This window comes from Eptatretus burgeri, chromosome 18, assembly GCF_056783735.1.
Source record: "Eptatretus burgeri isolate ZD-2024b chromosome 18, Ebu_testis_v1, whole genome shotgun sequence".
In the NCBI taxonomy this organism is placed as follows: Eukaryota; Metazoa; Chordata; class Myxini; order Myxiniformes; family Myxinidae; genus Eptatretus; species Eptatretus burgeri.
Genome location: NC_140978.1, coordinates 31,885,986 through 31,912,148, shown reverse-complemented (window position 1 = coordinate 31,912,148; position 26,163 = coordinate 31,885,986). Strand labels below are relative to the sequence as shown.

General features: G+C 44.2%; 1 protein-coding gene across 1 annotated transcript; it reads right to left on the bottom strand.

The window, feature by feature from the left end:
- Nucleotides 1-488: 488 nt before the first annotated feature.
- CFAP92 (cilia and flagella associated protein 92 (putative)) lies at nt 489-26,100 on the bottom strand. The gene is made up of 12 exons (XM_085863744.1): nt 25,646-26,100; nt 15,072-15,256; nt 14,750-14,957; nt 12,516-12,659; nt 12,006-12,114; nt 11,691-11,749; nt 10,970-11,083; nt 9,949-10,133; nt 7,463-8,014; nt 5,649-5,842; nt 771-950; nt 489-588 (listed from the first exon to the last, which is right to left on the bottom strand). Exons 1-12 carry the CDS (start codon nt 25,917-25,919, stop codon nt 489-491), a joined length of 2,304 nt encoding a protein of 767 aa, XP_085719870.1. The 5' UTR covers nt 25,920-26,100.
- Nucleotides 26,101-26,163: the final 63 nt, after the last annotated feature.

Sequence of the window (26,163 nt, the reverse complement as noted above, 5' to 3'; positions counted from 1 at the left end):
GAAAACGTGGGGGTGCCGTACAGTCTTTGATTTGATGTCGCACGGTGACCTTAGGGCGTCCCTGCGGCTGCCATAGAATTTTCAAGGTAGCCTCAAGGCGCCCGCAAGGCGACATCAGAGGGGCCCTAAGGCGAACGTAATTTATTTATTTATTTTTGTAATTTTTTGGGGGTTGGCAAAATTCATTTTTCATTGATAAGAGCCTACGGCAGCCGCACGGATAACACAAGCCCACCGTACGGTCGACGTGGAACACATGTACGTCATGGCTTCGGCTTGTCGAATTGCTACGGCCAACCTAGAAATGAAAAAAGTTATAACTCCGCGCTATAATTCCACGGAGACCCCTACGGCCTGTAAAAGATAGCCATACGCCCTGGGGCCACCTTGAGGCCACCTCAGAAACTCTGCGGCCGCCGCACGTTTCTGTCAATTCAGGTGGGGTACGGCCGCCGTATCCTAGCCGTAGAGCAAATGTGACTGTGGAGTTAGCGAGGGCCCTCAACCCTGCAGCGCAGCATTATCTGATACAGCACAATAAGAACACCTTTAAGAACATGGCATTGTGACTTGTGCTGAAAAATACACCTGTGCAGGTTTGGAGGATTATTTCCAAGTTTGAGTTTCCTGTCCCAATACTTTTAGTAACACAGTGTAGCTGCGAGGGTATTGCTCATTGTTGCAGTACGCAGTCATTGCCTGGCATTATTGACTGAACGATGGATGCTTTGGGACCTCTGAGGCAATGATGCTGAGATTTGTGGACTTGCCTGGAGAGCGCCTGGCGGACCAGAGATGGCACGTTGCTGCTTCTGATGTAAAGTGAAGGTCTAGTGAGCAAGTGGCGAAGCGGAGTGAGGAGATGCAATGGTCTGAAGTCCAGATGCAGTTTGCTGTAGAGTCTATGGTCAAATGCCAGTTTCCAGTTGGAGAGTATTGAGCAGTCTTCACTACAGACACACAAGCAGATCCGTTGTAAGCAAGATGCCACAGAATAACTTGCTGTTGTAAAATTGGTTGTTGGCTCTGGATTTTCTTTGAAGAATAAATATATCAGATAGACAGGTTGTCCATAAGGTCATTGTGCAACTTTGAACTTTCATAACTTTTGATGTACACATTATGTAAATTAAAATGGCACACGGGAGAGCGGATACCTCCATCAGGCTAAACAGCTTACATTTTCTTTCCCACTGATAGGTCGGATCCAGATCTTCACCAAAGCCGAAACGATTCATCCTTGTCAAACACCCAACCTGTCCACCAAGTTTTGTGGATGAGTTTGGCAGGTGTCAAGAACAAGCCGATTAGATTCTGGTTAACGTCCCGATACAGATCCGGAATATCAGTGCGATACAAAACATAAACTGTTCAGCCTGGCAGAAGTATGCACTCGACTAAGTGGTGTTCTAGTTCATCAAGTTTTGTTAATGTTAATGTATTTAGTCTCGCCACAAAGGGGATGCAAGACTATTTAAATTCCGGTGTGTGTGTGTGTGTGTGTGTGTGTGTGTGTGTGTGTGTGTGTGTGTGTGTGTGTGTGTGTGTGTGTGTGTGTGTGTGTGTGTGTGTGTGTGTCCGTGTCCGCATCTATATTTTCGCTTCAAAAATGTTTTTCTCTGCAACTGTGTGTCCAATCAATGCGAAATGTTAAACGGAGGAGGGATTTTACAGGGAGAATATTTTATTGCTAACTCTGGTGTTATAATAGGTCACATGATATGGCAGCCATATTGAATTGAAGGATACAATTTGGACATCATTTTCTCCAAAAGTACTTTTTGAAAAAAATTAAAACTTTGCATATGTCATCAATTCCCCCATTTGGGAATTTAGAGTGATAACGATGACATCATTGGTGAACTGGTATTTCAGACATAATTGGTCGAATTGAAATTTTCTCCGAAATATCTGAAATTACATAAATGTGATCGATGACCTGTCATGAGTGACTAAATTTATGACATCATAGGTCACATGGTATGGCAGCAATATTGGATTAAAGGGGAAAAATTTGACATTTTCCCCAAGAAACTGCCCAATGAAAGGAATTGAAACTGCATGTCATCAACTCCCTATGTGGTATACAGGGTGATAATGATGACAATCGGTGAAGATGATGACCAAGGCCATCTCCACTCATGGCTCGCAGACTTCCTCTCCTGCCGCAGTCACCGTGTGGCCCTAAATGGAGTTCTTTCATCCCCTCTTCCTGTCCAAGCTGGAGTTCCTCAAGGTAGCGTTCTGGGTCCTGTTCTTTTTCTGCTTTTCATCAATGATCTCTCCGACTCTCTGGAAAATCCTCTTTATCTCTTTTCTGATGACTCCCACCCTCTGCTGTACCATCTGTCATCCCTCAGACCGGCAAGCAGCAGCTTCTTCGCTCTCTGCAGATCTGGGTAAAATCACAAACTAGTCCAACACGTGGAACATGTCTTTCAATCCGGACAAATCTCCCACTCTCACTATGTCTCTCCAAAAGGACCATTTAGAACCCCCCCCTCCCTCCATATACTTTCTCAACATTCCTCTTGAAGAAGTCCTTTCATTCAAGCTTCTGGGTCTCACTATCTGCCATGACCTTTCCTGGGAAAGCCACATTTCCAAGCTGGACTCCAAATCCAGTCGCTGACTGGGAATCCTCCATCATACAAAGTCCTTCCTTGGCCCACCTGAGCTCCTGACCACAGACAAAGCTTTCGTCCGCAGCCTAATGGAGTACTGCTCTCACCTCTGGGCTGGCTTCACACTGTGGAAACTAAGGCATTTCGGATAATTGGCATCTCCAGCAATGAGGCTGAGTCTTTGGGCCTCTCACCCTCTCACCACAGGCAGGTTGGTGGTCTTTCTGTCTCCTCTCCCGTCTCCCCCGCCCCCCTCCACCCTGCTCTGTCTGTGATATGGCCCCCACCCTATTTCCGCTGGGCGCTCAAGGTCCGCCAACAACCCCCTTCTGGAAAACTACCAAAATCATGAATCACTGCTCACCTTCACTCTTTCATTCCTCTTTTTCCCGCCTTTGGAATAAACTCCCTCACTCTGTTCAACCCCATTCTTCCCTCCAGGCCTTCAAAACTGCTGTTCACCACCACCTCTTATCTTTCCCCGTCCAAAACCTCGATCTTTTCTACCCCCGATAATCCACCGAAACCCACCTCCTTCAAATTCCCTGCTTTCCTTCCTGAAAGTCCCTGTAATGTCCATCTTCTATTCCCCATGTTCCACGCCCCAACCCTCTCCCTTCCACAGATCTCCTAATGTCTCTGTTCCCCACTATTTTGTCCTTCCCTCTCCTGCCCCTCTTGTCTCATGCCCCCCTTGCTCTGCGTTATGCCTTATCTCTCATACGAGCATCGACAATGTATACAAAAAAGTGGTATTTTAGCCATAATTGGTTGAACTGAAATATTTATCCGAAAAATCTGAAACTTCATTCCTCTGATCTATGACTCGATGTAAGTGAAGAATTAAATTTATGACGTTCGGAACCCATGACAACATGTGACATAGTAGGGTGGATGATTATGGGTATTTGGGCCATAAAAGTAGTGTGTTCAGTTAACAATGTTATTTTTCTTCAGAATGAACGTGCGAGACGAGACTATGCGCTCTCTGAGTGCCGTTCTAGTTACCCTTGCCAGAGGAGGGGGTATTGCATTTGGGTCTGTTTGTTACTTGCGAAAATCGAAGATTTTTCAAGTACGTTGGTTGGTCTGGTCTGTGATTCTGTCTGTCGGTCTGTTTGTTTGTCTCTTTGTATGTCAATTGCCGACAGGTCAAAATTTGAAACCGATATTCACCTCACTTCACCATATGGTGGAGTTTGTCATGAGCACGAAGTCTATGGATTTTGAGGTCAAAATGTCAACAACTACGATGAGATTTCTAAAATCCTCAATTTTCATCCAATTCACTTGAATTTTGAACAGGATTTGCATATATAGGTCACTGACTTCAACGACCAATTATTTTTGAGGTCAACATCGGCAAAAGGTCAATAACTTAGGTGGGATTTCTAAAATCCTCAATTTACATCCGATTGACTTGAAATTTGAAGAGGAGTTGAAAATTTGATCCTTGAATTCAACCACCAATTATTTTTGAGGCCTTTCTTCTTTTTTTTTAGGTATTGTGCAAATATCGTCTCTGCACAACGTCTTTCGTGTTTGTTTGTATGTCAATCGCCGACAGGTCACAATTTTAAACGAGTATGGCAGTGGCCTTGTGGTAGCGATATTGAAATTTGAATGTCAGAAGTTGTGACTTCCGATCCAGCTATGCAGGATTTGGATTCCAATCGGGAAACTGAGCTCCTTGCAGAAGAATTGACATTCTCTCTTTCAGATTGTCCGTCAAAACTCTGCTCGCAAATGACCTTCAGAGACGGGGTAATGTCTGTCCCGTCTTGCCTGATATAAATGTGACAACAGCACACACATGCTTGTTCACTCTTAGTACCCTCAAGGCAATTTCAAATGGCCATTAAATGTTATCTATTGAAGGCAGTGCTGCCCACAATCCCTCTGTTTAACCAAATGTACAAAGGCAGATCTGACAATAACATTCCAGAATTTAAACTGACCCTGATAAACGTTCTGAAAAATAGGACATTGACTTGTCTGGTACTAAACTTGCTTCCTGTGTAGCATCCTGTGCATTGCATATTTTGCCATGGTTATGACCACGTGCTTTGTGGCTGCCCAAAGTACGTATTTTATTTCCAGTTTGGATGGATCAGGATGACTTTGGAACAAGTGGTTTGACCCATTAGTGGGCTTTTCTGATTGAAGATGAGAACCTGGTGTGTGTTGCTTTTACAGTTGGATTTTTCTCGCTTGGCTACTTGGGTACATCTGCTGTTGAGATATTTGAGCCCAAGCTTCCACCTCAGTTAGGACTACCGAGGCTAGTGGTAGTTGCTTTGGCAGTGGTACAACTGGCTTTTTCATCAGTGGTGGCTCACTTATCCCTGTCTGAGATGTTTAGGGAAGAAAGGATGAGTATTAGGGTTTATGTTCATTCAATACCCTCAAATTGCACACATTGGTGAAAGACCTCAGGGCGAACCAGAAATGTACCTCAAATACGTTTTTTTTTCAAGGCATCAGTTCCAAGGCATTGTTTCATGTCAAGAACCAAACATGGATCAACGGCTGATGCATACTGTGTATTGCCCTGCAGGGAACCCTGGCAGTAGAGGATGTGGTAGCCACGGTCTCGGGCCATGTGTGATGAAGAATCGCACCTCCTCTGAATGCTCAGGTTTGCTGATGTCGATGTTAATAAAATGTGCTCAGTCAAGAAGTGTGCTTCTGTGTTTGCTCAACTTCTTATTCTGTGTCCTTCACTATCCCTCATTCTTCCCTACATCCCTCGTTTCTCCAAGTCCTCCTCTATTTTGACCCTCATCGCTGCTGTTGGTGTTTCCACCCCCCTCTCTTCCTACTGTTCCTTTTATTCTGTTACATCATGATCCATTCCATCCTCTCGCTCCTCCATCAGCCTCGACTCGACACAAAAAGGTCGGGCATCTCTAGAATGTGAATTGTAAGGTAGAGATCCATTCTTTCCTGGGGAAACATTTTGTTAATTTTGTTTTTACAAGAGTACAACGTTAAAAAAAACAGAAAAAACAATTCAAGCCATACGCCTGTTGGAAGTTGTGGCACAGTTCCTGCAGGGCACCGTTGTAAAGGCCTTCGAGCACAAGTATGTGGTTGTCTTTGTCCGAAACGTGGAACCCCGTGAGGATGTCGAGGTTTTTGTCGTTTTCCACCTGGTCATAGGTGCCCAGATCGGCATTCCCATGCAATCCCAAAGCAGCCTTGTTCATTTCCACTGCCTGGAAGAAAAGGTAAGCTGCATCAAGTGTTTCAGGCACACTTCCTTTCACTCTCTTAAAATGGCGGTATAATTCCTTTTAAAGTATCCAACGACTCCCTTTTGTCAGCGGATGATCAAAAGGGCCGACAACAAATGTGATACCTGTAGTAAGTATTTTGATATTTTCTTGAGGAACCCAAATACCTGTAGTTCGAAAGTTTTTATTTATCCAGAGACATCTGATCATCTGTAACAATGAGAAACTCCTTTCTCGACATTGTATTTGTCGGTGATGACGTCACCGGATGCCAAAACTGAAAATGCAGTGAAACAATAAACTGGTGCAGGTAGACCCCATGTAATGTCACTCCGGTTAATGTAGTTTTGCTTTCAACTTCTTGATCAAGTAGGGGAACAAAGATTCGCGACAAGTTGAGTCGCGTGTCGAGCAAGATTTGTCAAATGGAGATTTAATGGACGTACATACAGTAGAACCACAGAGAGCTGATGAAGAAGTTCTTCCTGTTGAAACACCACCGCAGCAGATGTCAACTACAAAGCGAATGTCAGAAGCTTTTCAGATTATTATCGACGAAGCAATGCGGCTCTTTTCGGCGAGGATAATCCGACGAGAGACCCCAATTCCCAAGTTGCTCGGCTAGTGGCTGATGCCATTAACTGTTAGAAAGGCCTTTATCAGTGGGAGTAAAGAAAGTTGGTCCAACAGTCTTTGGATAAATTATTCAAGGTTGAACCAAAGCAGGAATTGAAGCCGCAAAAGTCGACACATACATTTTCATCAGCGGATAATGTCGTCCCCCATAACTCCAGCACACTAGAAGCAAGCTTCACAACCATCTCTGGTGAAGGCACTTGGTATTACCTCCGTCACCGAAGGTGAAGGAGGTTATGTTTTCACCCATTTCTGTCTGGTTTGTTTGTGTGCAGGATATCTCAAAAACTTGTGCACGAATTCGCACGAAACTTGGTATTGTATTCATGATATTGTATTGGTATTGTATTCAGATCTGGATCTGATGATTTTTTTTTTAAAGCATTGAGAGATGGGGCTCAAAAACGATTATCGAGCACGATATCTCAAAACGTTGTTTGGCCAGATATGTTCTCGTGGATCAGGCATTACGTCGTGGAGGTATGCGCTCCACCGAGTGCCCTTCTAGTTTGTACTGCACTAAGTTGTGTTAAAATAACATTTAAATATGCACATGTATATCATCAACTTATATTGTCTTTTATTATGGAAAATATTTCCGAGTTTGGGCCCAAAGAACATAACTCACCTTTATACATGGTTTCCTATGGGAAGAATGGATTCGCTTTAAGTTGCGCTTTCCGGGAATGCAAACTGGAGCCAAAGTGCACTGTCATCATGTTTTCTCTGTTGTGAAAGACTTGTGAAACAATCCTCTAAGAATCTATCAAGCATTTGTCCTGAAGCACACTTTGTTTCCCCTCTCTTACATTAATATATCTGGCAACGATGGCGTCGCCAATTTTCATACTTGTGTTTCCTCCGTCGTCGTAGAGTTGCGGCTTGTCGAAAAGCGACGATAAGCTTGTGGATATATTACATTTAGGAAAAGGATAGTATAAGACAATACACAAATATTTTACTCACCGTGGAATGTAGTGGAGCCCATGTTTTGCTGGCGGCTTGGGCGAGGAAGACCACACGGCGGTATGGGCAGCTAAGCAAGGGGTTCGGGTAGGCCAGAGCACTATGTGACAACAATGTGCTTACACTGACCTTCAAATGTGCACCGGACATGACATAGTGACCTGGTGGAAAGTGTGGTTCCAGAGTCCCGCTATCCAAGTCGGGGCTCTGCTTATAAGTTGTGATGGGCAAATTGAGTTGCATGCACCGTTGTCCGGACAACAGACCCGATAAGTCAAGGTGAGCCACGCCACTAGGTCTATACACTACTGCTTCATCGCCGACGTGCCCAAGGCCTTGCGGGAATCTTTGAGGCTTGGTCTGACGGTCGTGGAGAAAAATCTTCAGGGGTGGGCCTTGAAGAAGCTGAAGAAGAGATGCATGGGAGATGGTCCCCAGCAGGAAAATGCAGGTATCGTTAAAATGTATGTGTTCGCCATGCCGATGACCACGTGTACGATGTAAGTGGAATCCCGGGGCTTGGATCTCACAATAAACTGGCTGGCATTTCTCCTGGAAAACAATAATATCGGGTCTTTAGAGAGGCCATTAAAAACAATGTAGAGCTTCACTCTGCTGATGAAATGGATGGTGGAGGGGGCATGAGATGGACCGGGGAGGGGGGGGGGTTGAAGGTTTTCACTGATGTGGGCTCTAACATCACTAATGTCTGCTCCTGAAGCTAACACTACCGTTTCCTCTTTGGTTCAAAATCAGTTGTGGGTGTGTGTGTGTGTGTGTGTGTGTGTGTGTGTGTGTGTGTGTGCGGGTGCACGTGCCAATCGTACCTCCTGGCTGTAATGGTGAGCATCGGATGCGGATTTTATCACGCATGGTAAAACCACATAATCCACAAAGAACAACCATCCATCTGCCACCCAGACAATTGTTCCCGCTAATACAAACCATTCAACCAGAAGGCACATTGTCTGATCGGTGGGTAAATCAAAAGATGCGGAGCGTGACGAGCACTCTCCCGATCTCCAATGGACACAAAGTCTTATACTAAATCGTCACCTCCAATCCGGAGGCCTTGGCCTGTCGACTCTGTCAAACAGACAAAGATTACATGGTCAACATCAGTTGAACATCATACAGAGCCGCTTATCCAGATTTTGGATGCTCACCATTACAACCAGGAGGTACGGTTGATGCTTAAACGACAAATGTGGTCATCATTTGTTAGATACTTATCGGCATGCCGTCCTGATGAAAATTCAGGACGGCATGCCATTGAAGTCATGGGGACTCACTCCTATGGAGTGGTCCAGTTGTATGACCATGCATTCTGGCCCTTCGGGGTTAGGATGTGTGTGTTTGTTTAACCATTTGTTTCAGCCTTTGGGCTGAGTGGCATGTGTATACCAACGGGACAATCTTGTTGGACTGTGCGCTTTGACTTTGGGGTCAAGGTGCAAGTCCCAAGCTTTTTAAATGTTTTGATGTTTTTTTTTTACGCTGTTTTTATATAAAAAAGGCATCTCCTTGAGAGGCAAATAAGCCCAAAATCTGGATAGGTGGCTCTGTTTGATGTTTGACTCATGACGACCGTGTAATCTTTGTCTGTTTGAGAGAGTCGCCGGGCTGACTCCTTCGGATTGGAAGTGGCGCTTTGGTGTTGGACTCCACACATTTCGAGATTTTACATAATATATATGTTTTTGGTTGCATCTACATAATCTTAACACATGAAGCTTTGTTACTGAAAGACAAAGGTATTTTTCAAAATAAAAATGTTTTTTTTTTTGTGAATAACGTTGCATGAAAACTAAAACAAACCAGAGCAAAGTCGATGGCGCACCTTTGCAAATCCCCACACTTCCCACCTCGAGCAAAGTTGAACCATGGCAAAACATTCCACCAGGAATGACCCAATATCAAATTGTGAGTGAAACTTTGTTTTCACCGGGGGTCAAATCCAACAAATCGTTAAATATTTCATGTGTCCCCTCCCCCCCCAATGTTGATTACGCTTCCAAAGTTTAATTGAAAAATGTTTTAAAATGTGTTCATTATTGCATTTTTTTTTCATGGTTGACCTTTTGACCCAACCCCTGGCATTGGCAAGACCAAAAATGACTGCTTTTTGTTCCATGTGGTGTTCATAACAACCTAGTTTGATGAATTTCTGCACAACTGCTTCGGAGATAGCGCGATGGACCGACAGACAGACCAGATTACAATATCTTCCCTTTTACAAAAAATAACAATGTGTGGATAATTCATAATCACACAAGTTGTTTCATTCGCAGTGAATGACAAATTTGGGAGAAACAGTTATCGGCTCGGTAAGTTATAGATCTGCCTTTGGATCCGATCTTTTTAGCTCTAAATACGAGCCTCGACATTGTATTCAAAAAAAGTAAAAATCTGATCTAAATTCTGGACCACCATTCGTATGTACAAGATATTTAACGAAAATAAAAAATACCGTTGTGCGATCAAACCTGAAGCGTCTTGAAGGCGACCGGGCAGTTGGGAAGATTTCTGGCTTTGATGATGTGAATGAGCAGAGGATTTAACTTTCTTCGTACATCTTCAGGTATAATCGGTCTTTCTGCCTCGATGTGACACAGAATATCATGAAGACCTTCACAGGGTTCCTCCAGTCGACCGATCACCTCTTGCACACCTTGGACAACGTACGTGTGCGTATTAACGTTTGTGAAGGAATCAAATCATCGTTACATGAAAAGTTAAATCTGTTTACAATTGACCATCAAACATATTGCCTGTGCCTTGATATGTAATTGTCATGTTTTGTGAGTATTCTGCTGTTTATGAGAAATTTTATGCAAATTATTGTGTTGGCCTGATTGTTGTTCCTATCTGAGCACGTGGCCCAGCTCTAAATCCCATATACTTTATTGATTTGCCCATTGTCTACTGTAGTCCTTGTAATTTGTGTGAACGTACACCGTCGATAATGTCCTTGTCAGTGTGACCACTCCTCATTTTCATAAATTCCAAGCTGAGCCAATGAAAAAAGCCAAGAATTCACAAGGTTTCGGAAAAGCGATGATAATAGAAAACCAAGACACCAAGATCTTGTGAAAACAGCCAAGGAGTGGTCACACTGGTCCTTGTCCTGCGTGTGATTTATCTATATTCTCCAAGAGCCTCGGATCAAACTTGTTGAAATAAATAAATAAAAGCCAACAAATGAAGATGTTCTACAAATAGGCTTGTTCTTGTCACCTACCCAACTCATCCACCTAGTTTTGTCATAACTCGTCCACAACTTTTTGAAATGTCATGCTGCACATAGTTTTTGATCCGATCTCTCAATGGTGAAGAATCCCTTTCAAAAAAAATTCTCGTGTCCGGATCTTCATATCAGGTAACAACGACAAAAATTCGAATATTATCCAAACTTTACAAATCTGCCCCTTTCATGGAATACAATAACTTTATATGAGGCTTGGCAGCGATCCGTGAACTTGGGACGGTCACAGATGTTATACTGACCACCGAGAAGACAACCCATGGGTGCGTGCACCACGACGTGGCTCCGTCCTTCATCCCTTTGGCTCTGAGGATGTTTCTCTGACCCTGGGCATCTCGCGTTCGCCGTTCCTTTGCCTGAGGGTCCAAATAACGTTAAAATTACTCCTATAAATCTCGGCCATTGGAGCTACAGTTTGTTGGAGCTCATCTGACATTCTCCCACAACAAACCAATGAAACCCTCATACTTACCCACCATCTTTTACATTATATTAACCTGGCAGTGGCATATGGATTACCCATTCCATCCATTCCCTTGGGACCATACTCTGCGCGGAGCGTTGGTGCTGCCTAAGCAGTCTCCTTGGCTATTGGGCACAATCCTGGACAGATCACCACTCCGACACAGGATATCAGCAAGCTGGTACTCATTTTTCTGATCTCGGAAGGATGACAGGCAGAGTCAACCCCACCTGGTATTAATTAAACAGCCGAGTGGGATTTGAACTCAGGATCCTAAGATCCCAAGCCCACAACCGTGACCATTAAGCCAACACCAGGCATATATTATCCATTCGTTGGGGCCTACATACCAATATCTTCCTTTTCGCTCTTCTGTGAGCTTTAAAAGTTGAAGTGAGGAAAGAGGGGTGAAAAAAAGAAAGGGAATGCAATTTCTCATCCTTTTTCCCCCATTTGTCGTTTACAGATTGTGAGTTGTTGTGGGGGGGTTGCAGTCCCACCAGTGCTGGATCCAAGTGCCTGCCTCTCCTCGGTGCATAACTCCAGTTGACTGTTCTTCCTGCAGGGTCGATATGAAGAATGTGGATCGTTATGGTGGTGATGTCGAAAGTAACCGAGGTGTTAATTATTTATTTATTTTACCTTGTTTCCAATGGCGTTCATACTTTTTTACACGTCACATCCTTCATGCATAATTAGCAGTCAGCTAGAGTTTGGTCAGGATAGCTGTGTTTGTTTACTTTGGCACTCATGTGGCAATATTGTTCATGGCTATAGTTTGTAAAACTTTGACTGCGTGATTGCTGGAAATCCACCTGTCAGCTTTTAAGGATCCACCCCTGCCTTGTACCAAAGGCTCCGCAGATCCATCGACATGGTTGACAGGGTCTCCAAGCCGGTGTCCATCCTGGTTCTCCTGTACATCTGCAGCCCATCATAAAGTTCAAAGAGTAACTTCAACGTGTTGTCGACACATTCCGTACAGAGCATTTTGGAGTCTCACTTCATTGTCATTTTGAAGTAGCCGATGAGATATTTATTTATTTTTCATCTTTAGCTCTTTACTTATTGACTACAGTCACCTAAGGCTGGTAGAGATTGTAAATGAAATAAAGGCAGGTCAAGGATATCTGGAGCACATCAGTGCACTTTCACATGAATTACAAGAACATTGGTAGACAATGGATGAATAAGCGTAGTATTATGGGATGTGAAGTTGTGATTCCGACATAATGAGCCAAGATCGGAACACCAAACGAGTTAACCCCTTGACTGATTGTCTGGATGGGTGTGATAGTTTTGTGGAATACCTTAGATTTCCGCACCTGTATCTCTTTGTCTCCATAACTGTGGCTCAGTTTCATCAAACTGTGACTGATGCCTTTTAGAAGTTGCTTGCACCTCCAGACGCTTCCACGCCAACTGCAATTTCTGCACCAGCTCTTTCTCCAACTCTGCACAGCCAATGACTGAAGGCCACCGAACACTTCAATCTGTGTTATATGCTCGTAGGTAACGATATCACGAGGTAATCATAAGCAAGGTAAACTATCACTTGTAAGGCTGCATCCATTCCCGTGTCACATCTGCACATTCTTTGCTTTCCTGGGGGTTATAAGTTGAGGAAAGCTTTGTCATTTCATATTTTCAGGTTCTTTAACCTGGATGGGAATGGCAGGACAGCGCAGGTGTAGTGCCATCACCTTTAAATTGCCTCATCTGGGTTCAGTTCCATCATGAATAGGATCTGAGCACAAGCTGTTGTCCTGGTGTGCAGAAGGATGTTCTGCTACATCGTATCACGTAAGTTTGCACCTGACTCCTAAAAGTTCCATCGAGTGATGTTGGAACAGAGAACGTTTCATCTCAAGCAGCCTTGGATATGTAATGGTTCGAGCGTCCGCTCTGAGTCTGAGAGTTTTGCGGTTCGAACCCCGATGGAGTCCTTCCAAAAATAACTACAGTAGAACATCACTTGGGAGAGCGCAAACCTCCACCATGCTGAACAGTTTATGATTTGGATCCCACTGATAGGCCGGATCTGGATCTGGACCCTAACCAAAATCGAATCGGCTTGTTCTTGTCACCTAACCAACTCATCCACCAAGTTTTGTCATAATCCGTCTACAACGTTTTGAGACATCATGCTCGCAGACGAACAGACAGACGGTGGTGAAAACCCAACTGACATCCACCTTCAGTGGTGGAGGTACAAATGGTAGCTGCTGCTTCCTTGCATGATGCTCAGCATTTAAAAAGGATAGAGCACGGACAAACAACCAGAGGGAGGTGATAACAGCGCAGACCTTGATGGGTCTCGTGGCCTCGTCCTGCATCAAACTCCGTGTTAGGGACCTCGTATTTATCTTGGAGCTCGCCATTCTTCCATTGATAATGTTAAATTGGGTCGCCCAGCCTGCACATCCTTGCCTAATATAAACGAGGCAGATGACAGGCAGAGTCAACCCCACCTGGTATTAATTCAACAGCTGAGTGAGATTTTTGAACTCAGGATCCGAGGATCCTGGAATGTATGTCACAACAGAATGCTTTGGCATCTCCGCTCAAGTCCGTTTCCCTGATTTATCGACCGGCTGTAGAATCGACCAGCTTGGGGTGTCCACAAAACAAGAGGGACCGTGATACTTGACTGCTTTCGTGACCTTGTGCAGAATTGCGAATGCAACCGAACTCCTCTACAAGTCCAAATAAACATGGTTCGTGTTCCCTGACATTCTCGCATGTTGTCATTTGACCCCGCCAACAGAGGTCTTCCAATGGATGATACAACATCGATCCACGTTTTATGGTGCAGTTTTGTTGAGGATTGAAAAGATCTTTTGTCAATTTCAGGAGCGGTTCACAGGATGGAAAAGGGTTGAGCGCGACGAATGGGGGGGGGGGGGATGTCTGGGGATGAGAGGTCATGTCAGAAGTGAGACTTTTCAAGTTGGGAAGCACAATGCATGTGTCGATTTCTCATTCAGATTTATACTTCTTAATTTACCAAAACCACAAAAACAACAAAAACTGGTTTTCGATCTCCTGACCCCTAATGCTGTATTTATGCAGAAATAGGGAACTTCTATGTATGGCCTAAACAATTTGTGGAAGAATAAGGAAAACTGGCAGCTGTGAGGACCATCAGAAGTGGACTCATGAGAAACATCACTGAACCAACCATCCATCCATTGGTACCATGATCTGTGCAGAGCGTTGGTGCTGCGTCAGCAGTCTCCTTGGCTATTGGTCACAATCCTGGATGGGTCACCACTCCGACACAGGATACCAGCAAGCTGGCACTCATTTTGCCGACCTCGGAAGAATGACAGGCAGAGTCAACCCCACCTGGTATTAATTCAACAGCTGAGTGAGATTTTTTAACTCAGGATCCGAGGATCCCAAGCCCAACACCCGAACCATTAAGCCAACAGCAGGCATACTGAACTATCTACAGGTACCTTACCAACTACAGTAGCTTATACATTCCACTGTGATGATGAAAAACTTTAATTCAATTCAGCACATCTTCTTTATTTTTTTTCCAGACTTCCCATACCCAGGATTTCTTCGTTGGAGGACTTGGCGGCTTTCGATTTCTTTTTATCGAGGTGTTCACGCTTGGAAGGCTGATGTCTGCTTTCCCACAGGTGCACTGTGAACTTGTGTTGTGGAAGGAGTGTGACGCTGAACAGGTCCAGCCCCATCGTGCATGACTGCGTCCAGGCCAGCCAGGTGCACTTTCCATCGTCCCAGGTTTTTATGACCTGCAGAAAGTGATGAGAGCAATGGTTTCTTTTTGTTTGGTTCACTCATCCCCCATGAGTTGCGATAATACACTTTTCCTTTGTGCCACACACACACTTCCTTTGGAAGCATACCTTGACGTCGCTGCCTGCGTTGATCTTCGCAGTTCCACCGGACGCAGTCACATCAAATTTGAACGGTTGGGCTTGCTTTGGGAGCAGAAACAACTCCATCTGGAGGGCTCTGGAGATGAAGTTCCGGGATCCATAGGCATCGCTTTCCTTCGAATGTCCCATCGGGGTAGGGATATCCTGTTTTCCTGAATGCAGTGAAGGGTTTCCATGGTTATTTGGAATCTTTGGAAACAGGAAAGGTCATTTGGAAACTTCCACATTGCATAATGTGTTGTGTTAGTCACATTATTTATTTCTGAGGGCCAGTTTTCAATAAAAGGAAAACTTAAGTTGACCAAGTGACGATGAAATATCTTACAAACTTTCATGAATACAAATGAAAATAGTTTCAATCTTGCTGCTCTTGGTTGTTGTTTCTTTTATACATTTATTTGGCCAATTGGACATGGACCTGCTTGTGGGATACCTCCATACTGGTCCTGATGTTTAGAGGGAGGGACTTTTACAGCATAACAATACCTGGAATAAGTAAAACGGGGCAAATGCAAGTGAGTGGCCATTCCTGAGCAACTGGAATTATTTGTACTTTGCAACATGGAACAAGATGGATTGAACAATGGTTTCCCAGAATATGCCCCACATCCCCCTGATGAGCCATAGAAGTGTCTGGGAGTGACCGTGACACTGCCGGGTGGTTGTGCAGATGTTTACGTTCTACCGTACATTACGCAAAGACAAGTAAGTGAACATTGGTAGGTGGAGAGACCTAGCGGACATGTACATTAATGTATAATAAATTCTGATTTCTGATGTACCATACTTTTGTGACAGAGCGCAGGTACTGATGGAAGCAGTCTCTTGACAAGGGTTATACTGGGTGGTTTTCCATTAGGAAAGGAATTTGTAACTTGTGCTGCTGATAACTTGCCTACTCTTCACGAAGGATGCGTGGGATGTTTGACGTACACCAACTAATGTCGGTCGACAGCACACCAGTTTAACGTCCATCTGATGGGCGGCAGACGCATTGATGAATCACCCTGCCTGTGAAACACTGGCATGACAGTTTATCACCGAGTCGGGATTCAAACCTAGATTTGACATCTTAGAGGTGGATGTGTATACCTCTAGGCCATCCTACCAGCTCTAATAAAGAGAAGAAGAACGGTACGCGGTAGAGTACATATCTTTGCCAGGCTGAATAGTTGATGTTTTGTATCCCCTGATACAAGATCAGGACACAACTGACAAATTACTACAGCACATGGGACTTGCACTACTTGGCCAAAAGTACGTGGACACCCCTTCTAATTCGTGGATTCGACTATTTCAGCCGCACCCATTGCTGACAGGTGTATAAAATCAAGCACACAGCTATTCGATCTCCATAGACAAACATTGGCAGTAGAATGGGCCGGACTGAAGAGCTCAATGATTTTCAACGTAGCACCGTCATGGGATGCCACCTTTCCAACAAATCAGTTCGTCAAATTTCTGCCCTGCTCGAGCTGTCCTGGTCAAATGTAAGTGCTGTTATTGTGAAGTGGAAATTTCTAGGACAACAACAGCTCAGCCATGAAGAGGTAGGCCACACAAGCTCAAAGAACGGGACTGCCGAGTGCTGAAGTGCGTAGCACAGAAAAATAGTCTGTCGGCGGTTGCAACCCTCACGACCGAGTTCCAAACGGATTCTGGAAGCAACGTCAGCACAAGCACTATTCATCGAGAGCTTCATGAAATGGGTTTCCTTGGCCGAGCAGCCGCACACAAGCTTAAGATCACCATGGGCAATGCCAAGCGTCGGCTGGAGTGATGTAAAGCTCACCAACATTGGACTCTGGAGCAATGGAAACACGTTCTCTGGAGTGATGAATTACGCTTCACCATCTGGCAGTCTGATGGACGAATCTGGGTTTGGCGGTTGCCAAGTGAATGCTACCTGTTCGAATGCATCGTGCAAACTGTAAAGTGTGGTAGAGGAGGAATAATGGTCTGGAGCTGTTTTTCATAGTTTGGAAGAGGCCCCTTAGATCAGTGAAGGTAAATCTTCGCTCTACAGCACACAATGACATTCTAAACGATTCTGTGCTTCCAACTTTTTGTGGCAACAGTTTGGGGAAGGCCCTTTCCTCTTTCAGCATGACAATGCCTCCGTACACAAAGCGAGGTCCATACAGAAATGGTTTGTCGAGATCGGTATGGAAGAACTTGACTGGCCTGCACAGAGCCCTGACCACAACCCCATCGGACACCTTTGGGATGAATTGGAATGCCGATTTCGTTTTTTTTTATAACCCTAACAGTCTATTTTTTGTGGAGACGTAAAACACTTCCCTACACTCACCAATGAATGAGATTGGGGATCATTTGATATTATCTTTCACGTAGTGACAAAGGCTTAGGCACAATGGGGAGATTTTAAAGATACCCGTCATGGTCGCCTGTCCAACTCACAATCCTGTGAGATTTGCAGAAGCCCCGTGGAATTGTCACTGTTAAGTGACCATGAGACCCGAAACCAAGAAATCGAAAAATCAACTTCGCACATAAACAAATGTACTGTACCCTCCAGGGTGGTTACAAAGTCCCGTTAACGCCCCCCCAATCTTCATCTCCCCTTGTGTGATATATATATATATATATATATATATATATATATATATATATATATATATATATATATATATATATATATATATATATATATATATGCATTGTTAATGTTTTGGTTTTTATGACGACAAAAGTTTCGTGTATTCATAGTTTATATTTATACCTCTTGTGTGTTCATCATGTTCATTTTTCAGGTTCTGTGGAGAGGGTAACGGGACTTTGTAAACACCCTGTAGATTATTGGTGAAGAGACTTTGGAAGTGGAATTGGATGATATTCATTGAATGGATGGTCTTGAATGTGAGGTTAATGTTTCTGGATTAAGTTTGACCCTGATCTAAAAATACGGTGCTGTTCAGGAAGAAGACGAATAGTTACCGCTAACTTTGACCGCTTCCGGAAGAGGTTTATTTGCACTTGTAATTGTTTAGTATTTATTTCATTGGCTCCTAACCTGGGGGGTGTGAGTAATTTCCAGAGGGGGCGCGAGCCTGGAGAAAAAAGTAGGAATTTCTCTAATTATTTTTGGAATTTTCTTAACAAGTGTTTGCATAATATCGTGATGAACATTAAAAAAAAAGTATCGCCTTTAATAATTTTCGTTTTCGATTCGCCACGAGGCCGACCACTTTTGGTTCACGAAAATAAATTTCACAAAAAAAATGTGACCACTATATTCGTTATTGGTGTGTGTCTCTCTGTCTGTCTGTCTGTCTGTCTGTCTGTCTGTCTGTCTGTCTGTCTGTCTGTCTGTCTGTTGGGTAGTCGATCTAATCAAAAAAAAAATTCAACTTTTTTTTTTTGAGATCTGTTCTACCCTTATTATCGGTATTTAAAATGGCGATTTCAGTAAATACAATGGCGATTTCGATGAAACTTGGTTGGTAGGTTCATACCATGACCTAGTTGTGTGCAAATGAGAACCGTTGCCTAACAACGGGACTTTGAAATTTTTGAAAAATCGTAAAAGATTAATTTTTTCGAAAATCAAAAAATCGGGCCACGAGCCACTGTGGGCAGTACATTCAGCCATATTGTCAAAATTTTCCAGCCTGATCCTATGAAAACTGTCGGAGAAGATAGACTTTGAATGAACCCAGGTCGAAAACAATAAAAAAACGAAGTTCGTTATATCTCAGAGACTATGAGTCAGAGATGCATGAAACTGGTATGGTAGGTTCATGGTATGTCCTAGTTATGTGTCAGAAAGAACCGTTGATATGGACCTCTCCATTGCCTAGGTCGTCACAAGGTCACGAACTTAGAAAATTGCGAATTGTGTTTTTGGGGGGTAGCCAATTTCAATTTGCATCTTCTCCGAGGGGGTTTGTCGAATCTGGCAGGGGTTTCGGTACTTGGTTAGCCCAATGGCACCTGCATAGCCCCACGGAGCTTGATTTTTCATTTTCTTCCCAAGGTCAAGGTCACAAGGTCACGGACTTAGAAAATTTCGAATTTTGACATAAAAATCATACGACCGCCCAAACTGTGAGAGCGAGGATGACAATATTTTTAATGCATAATCTTGAGGTCATTCCCCACCTAGAGTATTGAAAACATTTTTCTCTATCTCGAACACCTTGCCCGCGGCGTCCCCTTCAAGTTTGTTTTTACGCTGATTTCATCAAAGTATGGATAATCCGAGGAGTGCGAAATGCTATATAGCCTATATGACGTTATATTGTTCCTGGAATGTTCCAGAGGAAGTTTTGCAACAAAGGTCATAATCCTTGACCTTTGACCTTTAAATTTCACAAAGGTCAAATTTTCAAAGTTGTGGGAATCGAACCGGGTTTTTGACCTTCTTCGACGAACTAACTCCGATAACCTATAGCACGTATCTTGTTTCCTTATTTTAATGTCCACAACATTGTTTTGTGACCTTTAAAGGTTATGCAAAGGTCAAATTTTGAAAGTTGTTGAACGAAACCAGGTTTTCGACATTTTGCAGCTAATAACTCGTCACTCGTACCACATGATGTTGATCATTTTTCTAACTTGGTCAAGCATTATCACATTGTCTCATCCTTGACTTCTGAAACAATCTACATCGTCAACTACCGCTCGTGAACCATCGTCGTCTTCAGTCTTGTCTGTATTAAAATCAATTTAAAAATTGATCATTTATTTAATTTTAATATTAACAATTTATTTTTTCACAGATTGACAGTACCCATTTCAAACTAAATCATTCGCAATGAGTGCAAAAAAAAGTGGAAGTATTTTGACGAATATATTCCATTTGGATTTGTGTCCCTCCAAAAGGGTGACACAAGTACTCCAGTGGGTAATGTGCCACAAGACTCTGATCAATGATGTCATGCGGCCGACAAGCTTGGAACGCCACTTGAAGACAATGTATCCTGCTCTAGCTGCCAAACCCAAGGCATTCTTTGAAACAAAAAGGCAGTCCTTGAAGCAAGCTAAGATGGACAGCAGTGGAGCATTTTGGCAACAGACTTCAAAGGTTGTTGAGGCTTCCCATGAGATCGCCATGTTGATTGCAAAGAGCAAAAAGAGCCATAACATTGGAGAGACTCTCATAAAACCAAGTGTACTGCATGCAGCAGAGTTCGTTCTGGGGAAGGATAGTGCAAACAAGCTTTCCCAAATCTCTCTGTCAAATTATATCGTCAAAGGAAGGATCGATGAAATGTCTCAAGACATCAAAGATCAAGTTCTCGACCAAGTAAGAGCTTCTCCTGTATTTACCATCCAGTTGGATGAAACGACTGATGTTGCTCAGTGTTCTCGGCTACTGATAAATGCTCTTTTTGTGTCAGGCAATAGTGTAAAAGAGTAAATGCTCTTCTGCCATCCCATGCAAAGTTATACAACAGCAACAGATATTTTTCAAGTGGTATCAAACTTCTTCCAGGAAAATCAACTTTTGTGGGACTCGCTGGTCGGGGTGTGTACTGATGGAGCTCCGGCCATGCTTGGTTTGCAATCTGGTTTCACAACAAGAGTGAAAGAAAAAAGTCCATCTGCTATAGGTATGCATTGCATCCTTTATCGTGAAGTCTGAGCATCCAGAACTCTACCTGCTGAAATGAGAGATTTCATGAACCTGGCTATCAAGGTAGTCAACTTCATCAAAGCTGGAGCCTTAAACAGTCGTCTCTTCAAACAGCTGTGTGTGGATATCGATTCTGAACATCAAGCCTTGCTTTTCCACACAAACGTACGATGGCTTTCGAAGGGAAACATGTTTGGACGGCTTTATGAACTACGACAAGAAGTGGCAACATTTCTAGATTCGCAGCAGAAAGCAGATCTCCATGACAAGTTCCAGTCTGAAGGATTTTTGCTATCTCAAGCTTACCTGGTGGACATCTTTGAAGTGCTGAATGCCATCAACCTCAAACTCCAAGGGAAAAACATCAACATAATCAATAATCATGCACCAAGACATCATTCGAGCCTTCATGGCCAAACTCAACCTCTGGAAATGTCGAATTGAGGATGGAAATACAGCCAGTTTTGCTAACTTGGATTCTGCTCTCATTCATAGTTACCTTGATTCTGAGTTAACGAAACAAATAATTACTCATCTGACTGAATTGAAAGCAGAATTCATCAGATACTTTCCGGATATAGATGAGAAGCGCGAAGCCTGGAAATTCATTGGGAACCCATTTCAATGTGAAGTCGCTGATATTTCAGACGAAGTGCAAAAGGAGCTTCTTGAGTGAAAGTTCAACTCCTCGGCTGAAGAAGACTTCAAAAGACTGGATCTAAAGACGTTCTGGGTCACGTACCTTCCTGTTTACCCTTTGATCTCACATCAAGCTCTTCGGATTCTGATAATTATAATGTTTGGATCAACGTATCATTGTGAAGCTTCATTTTCCACGCTCGATGCTGTCAAGACCAAGTACAGAAACAAGCTGAACATTGAAGAGGACTTGTGTTGTCCTCTCTCTGGCATTGGACCACGTATTCAAGATCTGGTAGCTAAGAAGCAATGTCAAGTATCTCATTAAATATGCTGTGTGTATGAGTGTTGCTTACACAGAATTTTGTTCAATAAAAAGACTAAAAACACACATTTTAAAAGTTTTTCCTTTTAATTCAGGAGGGATTTTTAATCATTTGGTTGAAGATGTGAGGGGGGGGGGAAAGTACCAACTACAAGAGGGGGCATGGTGGTAAAAAGGTTAACAACCACTGATTTATTCATATGTATGTGTGCTTCAGTATAACTCTCATTAATCAAAAAGGCTTTGGCACGATACAGCAGTTAAAATAAATAATTATAAAAATCCAAAAGAAAGTAGGTTTTTTTTATTTCTTATTATTTTTTTTTCAAATGTTTTAATTTCGTTTTTGTCAAAAACACTCTATGGCACTCACTGACGAATCCCTGAAAGTTTTACGAAGATCCGTTTAGCCATCTCTGAGAAAAATGGTGACACAGACACAAGCACACACACAGACGCACACACAGAGATGCACACACACAGACGCACACACACAGACGCACACACACAGACACACACATGCACACACAGAGACGCACACACAGACAAACAAGCACACAGACACACACAGAGTCACAAGCACACACAGAGATGCACACACACACGCACACACACAGACGCACACACACAGACACACACAGAGACGCACACACAGACAAACAAGCACACAGAGACACACAGAGTCACAAGCACACACAGAGATGCACACACAGAGATGCACACACCGATGCACACACACAGATGCACACACAGAGACACAAGCACACACACAGACGCAAACACAGAGATGCACACACACAGACGCACACACACAGACGCACACACACAGACGCACACATGCACACACAGACGCACACACAGACAAACAAGCACACAGACACACACAGAGTTACAAGCACACACAGAGATGCACATGCATCTCGAGGTCCACATGTCGAGATCCACATACACATCCGATTTTAGTCGAGGTCCACATGCACATCCGATTTTAGTCAAGGTCCACATGCACATCCGATTTTGGTCGAGGTCCACATGCACATCCGATTTTGGTCGAGGTCCACATGCACATCCGATTTTAGTCGAGGTCCACATGCACATCCGATTTTGGTCAAGGTCCACATGCACATCCGATTTTGGTCAAGGTCCACATGCACATCCGATTTTGGTCGAGGTCCACATGCACATCCGATTTTAGTCGAGGTCCACATGCACATCCGATATTAGTCGAGGTCCACATGCACATCCGATTTTGGTCGAGGTCCACATGCACATCCGATTTTGGTCGAGGTCCACATGCACATCCGATTTTGGTCGAGGTCCACATGCACATCCGATTTTGGTCAAGGTCCACATGCACATCCGATTTTGGTCGAGGTCCACATGCACATCCGATTTTAGTCGAGGTCCACATGCACATCCGATTTTAGTCGAGTTCCACATGCACATCCGATTTTGGTCGAGGTCCACATGCACATCCGATTTTGGTCAAGGTCCACATGCACATCCGATTTTAGTCGAGGTCCACATGCACATCCGATTTTGGTCGAGGTCCACATGCACATCCGATTTTGGTCGAGGTCCACATGCACATCCGATTTTGGTCGAGGTCCACATGCACATCCGATTTTAGTTGAGGTCCACATGCACATCCGATTTTGGTCAAGGTCCACATGCACATCCGATTTTAGTCGAGGTCCACATGCACATCCGATTTTAGTCGAGTTCCACATGCACATCCGATTTTGGTCGAGGTCCACATGCACATCCGATTTTGGTCAAGGTCCACATGCACATCCGATTTTAGTCGAGGTCCACATGCACATATGATTTTAGTCGAGGTCCACATGCACATCCGATTTTAGTCGAGGTCCACATGCACATCCGATTTTGGTCGAGGTCCACATGCACATCCGATATTAGTCGAGGTCCACATGCACATCCGATTTTGGTCGAGGTCCACATGCACATCCGATTTTGGTCGAGGTCCACATGCACATCCGATTTTGGTCGAGGTCCACATGCACATCCGATTTTAGTCGAGGTCCACATGCACATCCGATTTTGGTCGAGGTCCACATGCACATCCGATTTTAGTCGAGGTCCACATGCACATCCGATTTTGGTCGAGGTCCACATGCACATCCGATTTTAGTCGAGGTCCACATGCACATCCGATTTTGGTCAAGGTCCACATGCACATCCGATTTTAGTCGAGGTCCACATGCACATCCGATTTTAGTCGAGGTCCACATGCACATCCGATTTTAGTTGAGGTCCACATGCACATCCGATTTTAGTCGAGGTCCACATGCACATCCGATTTTTGTCGAGGTCCACATGCACATCCGATTTTGGTCGAGGTCCACATGCACATCCGATATTAGTCGAGGTCCACATGCACATCCGATTTTGGTCGAGGTCCACATGCACATCCGATTTTGGTCGAGGTCCACATGCACATCCGATTTTGGTCGAGGTCCACATGCACATCCGATTTTGGTCGAGGTCCACATGCACATCCGATTTTGGTCGAGGTCCACATGCACATCCGATTTTGCTCAAGGTCCACATGCACATCCGATTTTGGTCGATGTCCACATGCACATCCGATTTTGGTCGAGGTCCACATGCACATCCGATTTTGGTCGAGGTCCACATGCACATCCGATCTTGGTCGAGGTCCACATGCACATCCGATTTTGGTCGAGGTCCACATGCACATCCGATTTTAGTCGAGGTCCACATGCACATCCGATTTTAGTCGAGGTCCACATGCACATCCGATTTTGGTCGAGGTCCACATGCACATCCGATTTTGGTCGAGGTCCACATGCACATCCGATTTTAGTCGAGGTCCACATGCACATCCGATTTTGGTCGAGGTCCACATGCACATCCGATATTAGTCGAGGTCCACATGCACATCCGATTTTGGTCGATGTCCACATGCACATCCGATTTTGGTCGAGGTCCACATGCACATCCGATTTTGCTCAAGGTCCACATGCACATCCGATTTTGGTCGATGTCCACATGCACATCCGATTTTGGTCGAGGTCCACATGCACATCCGATTTTGGTCGAGGTCCACATGCACATCCGATTTTGGTCAAGGTCCACATGCACATCCGATTTTAGTCGAGGTCCACATGCACATCCGATTTTAGTCGAGTTCCACATGCACATCCGATTTTGGTCGAGGTCCACATGCACATCCGATTTTGGTCGAGGTCCACATGCACATCCGATTTTGCTCAAGGTCCACATGCACATCCGATTTTGGTCGATGTCCACATGCACATCCGATTTTGGTCGAGGTCCACATGCACATCCGATTTTAGTCGAGGTCCACATGCACATCCGATTTTAGTTGAGGTCCACATGCACATCCGATTTTAGTTGAGGTCCACATGCACATCCGATTTTAGTCGAGGTCCACATGCACATCCGATTTTTGTCGAGGTCCACATGCACATCCGATTTTGGTCGAGGTCCACATGCACATCCGATATTAGTCGAGGTCCACATGCACATCCGATTTTGGTCGAGGTCCACATGCACATCCGATTTTGGTCGAGGTCCACATGCACATCCGACCTATGATGGGATACAAAAGGTAAACTGTTTAGCCCGGTGGAGGTGTGCCCTCTCCCGAGTATCGTTCTGGTTTAACGAGAGATTGTTTTTCTATACATTTCGGTGAATACATGAACAAGCTTGTTTGAACACGACAAACATCCGTTCTCTTATTGTCCGCGCGGCTGTATTGTTGTTAAGCCGGCTATCCCACAGGTCTCCCATATAAATATACAAACCGGTCTCGATTCCGCTTCTTCCCTTTTGTGATCATGTGAGCACAGTCAAGGTGGACTCGGACAGTCAATGTGGTATATAATCCTATTATATTATAACAAATAGACAAAATATTAATTTCCACTCAAACACTGATCTCAAGTCCCTTTTCCCGGTGCAACTTACGTCTGGAAAGTGCGATGGCGAAAGATACGGAGAACGTGACCTTGTTAGATCGAAGATCTATTCTATTCAAGAGGTCATCATCCTCCCCCGTCCCCCTCTCATCACCCTTCCTCTCCCCTTCCTTCATTCCATCGTCTTCATTGTTCTTGAGACATATGTCTGCAGACATACGTTGCGATGCTTTCTGGCCTTCGTCCTCCTCATTGTCCACATCCTCACTTTCCGGTGCAGCCTCGTTCTTTGTACAAATGCCCTCTTTGGAAGAGTCCCCCATTACTCCGACTAGATCTCGTGGTCTCAAAACGGAAGGATTGGGGGTTGGGGGGGGGGGACACGGTTGCTTCAATGCGGTATTGTCTCTCGATTGTGCGTTTTAAACGAGGGGTTGTCTCTCTATGAACCCGTGCTTCGGGTTCTTACTCCAAGTTATCACACTTCCTACAAGGATGAACGATTGCCGTGCCACCTGTGTGCTTTGATCGTTCACCTGCCCTAGTATATCGTTGGTTGACAAAACA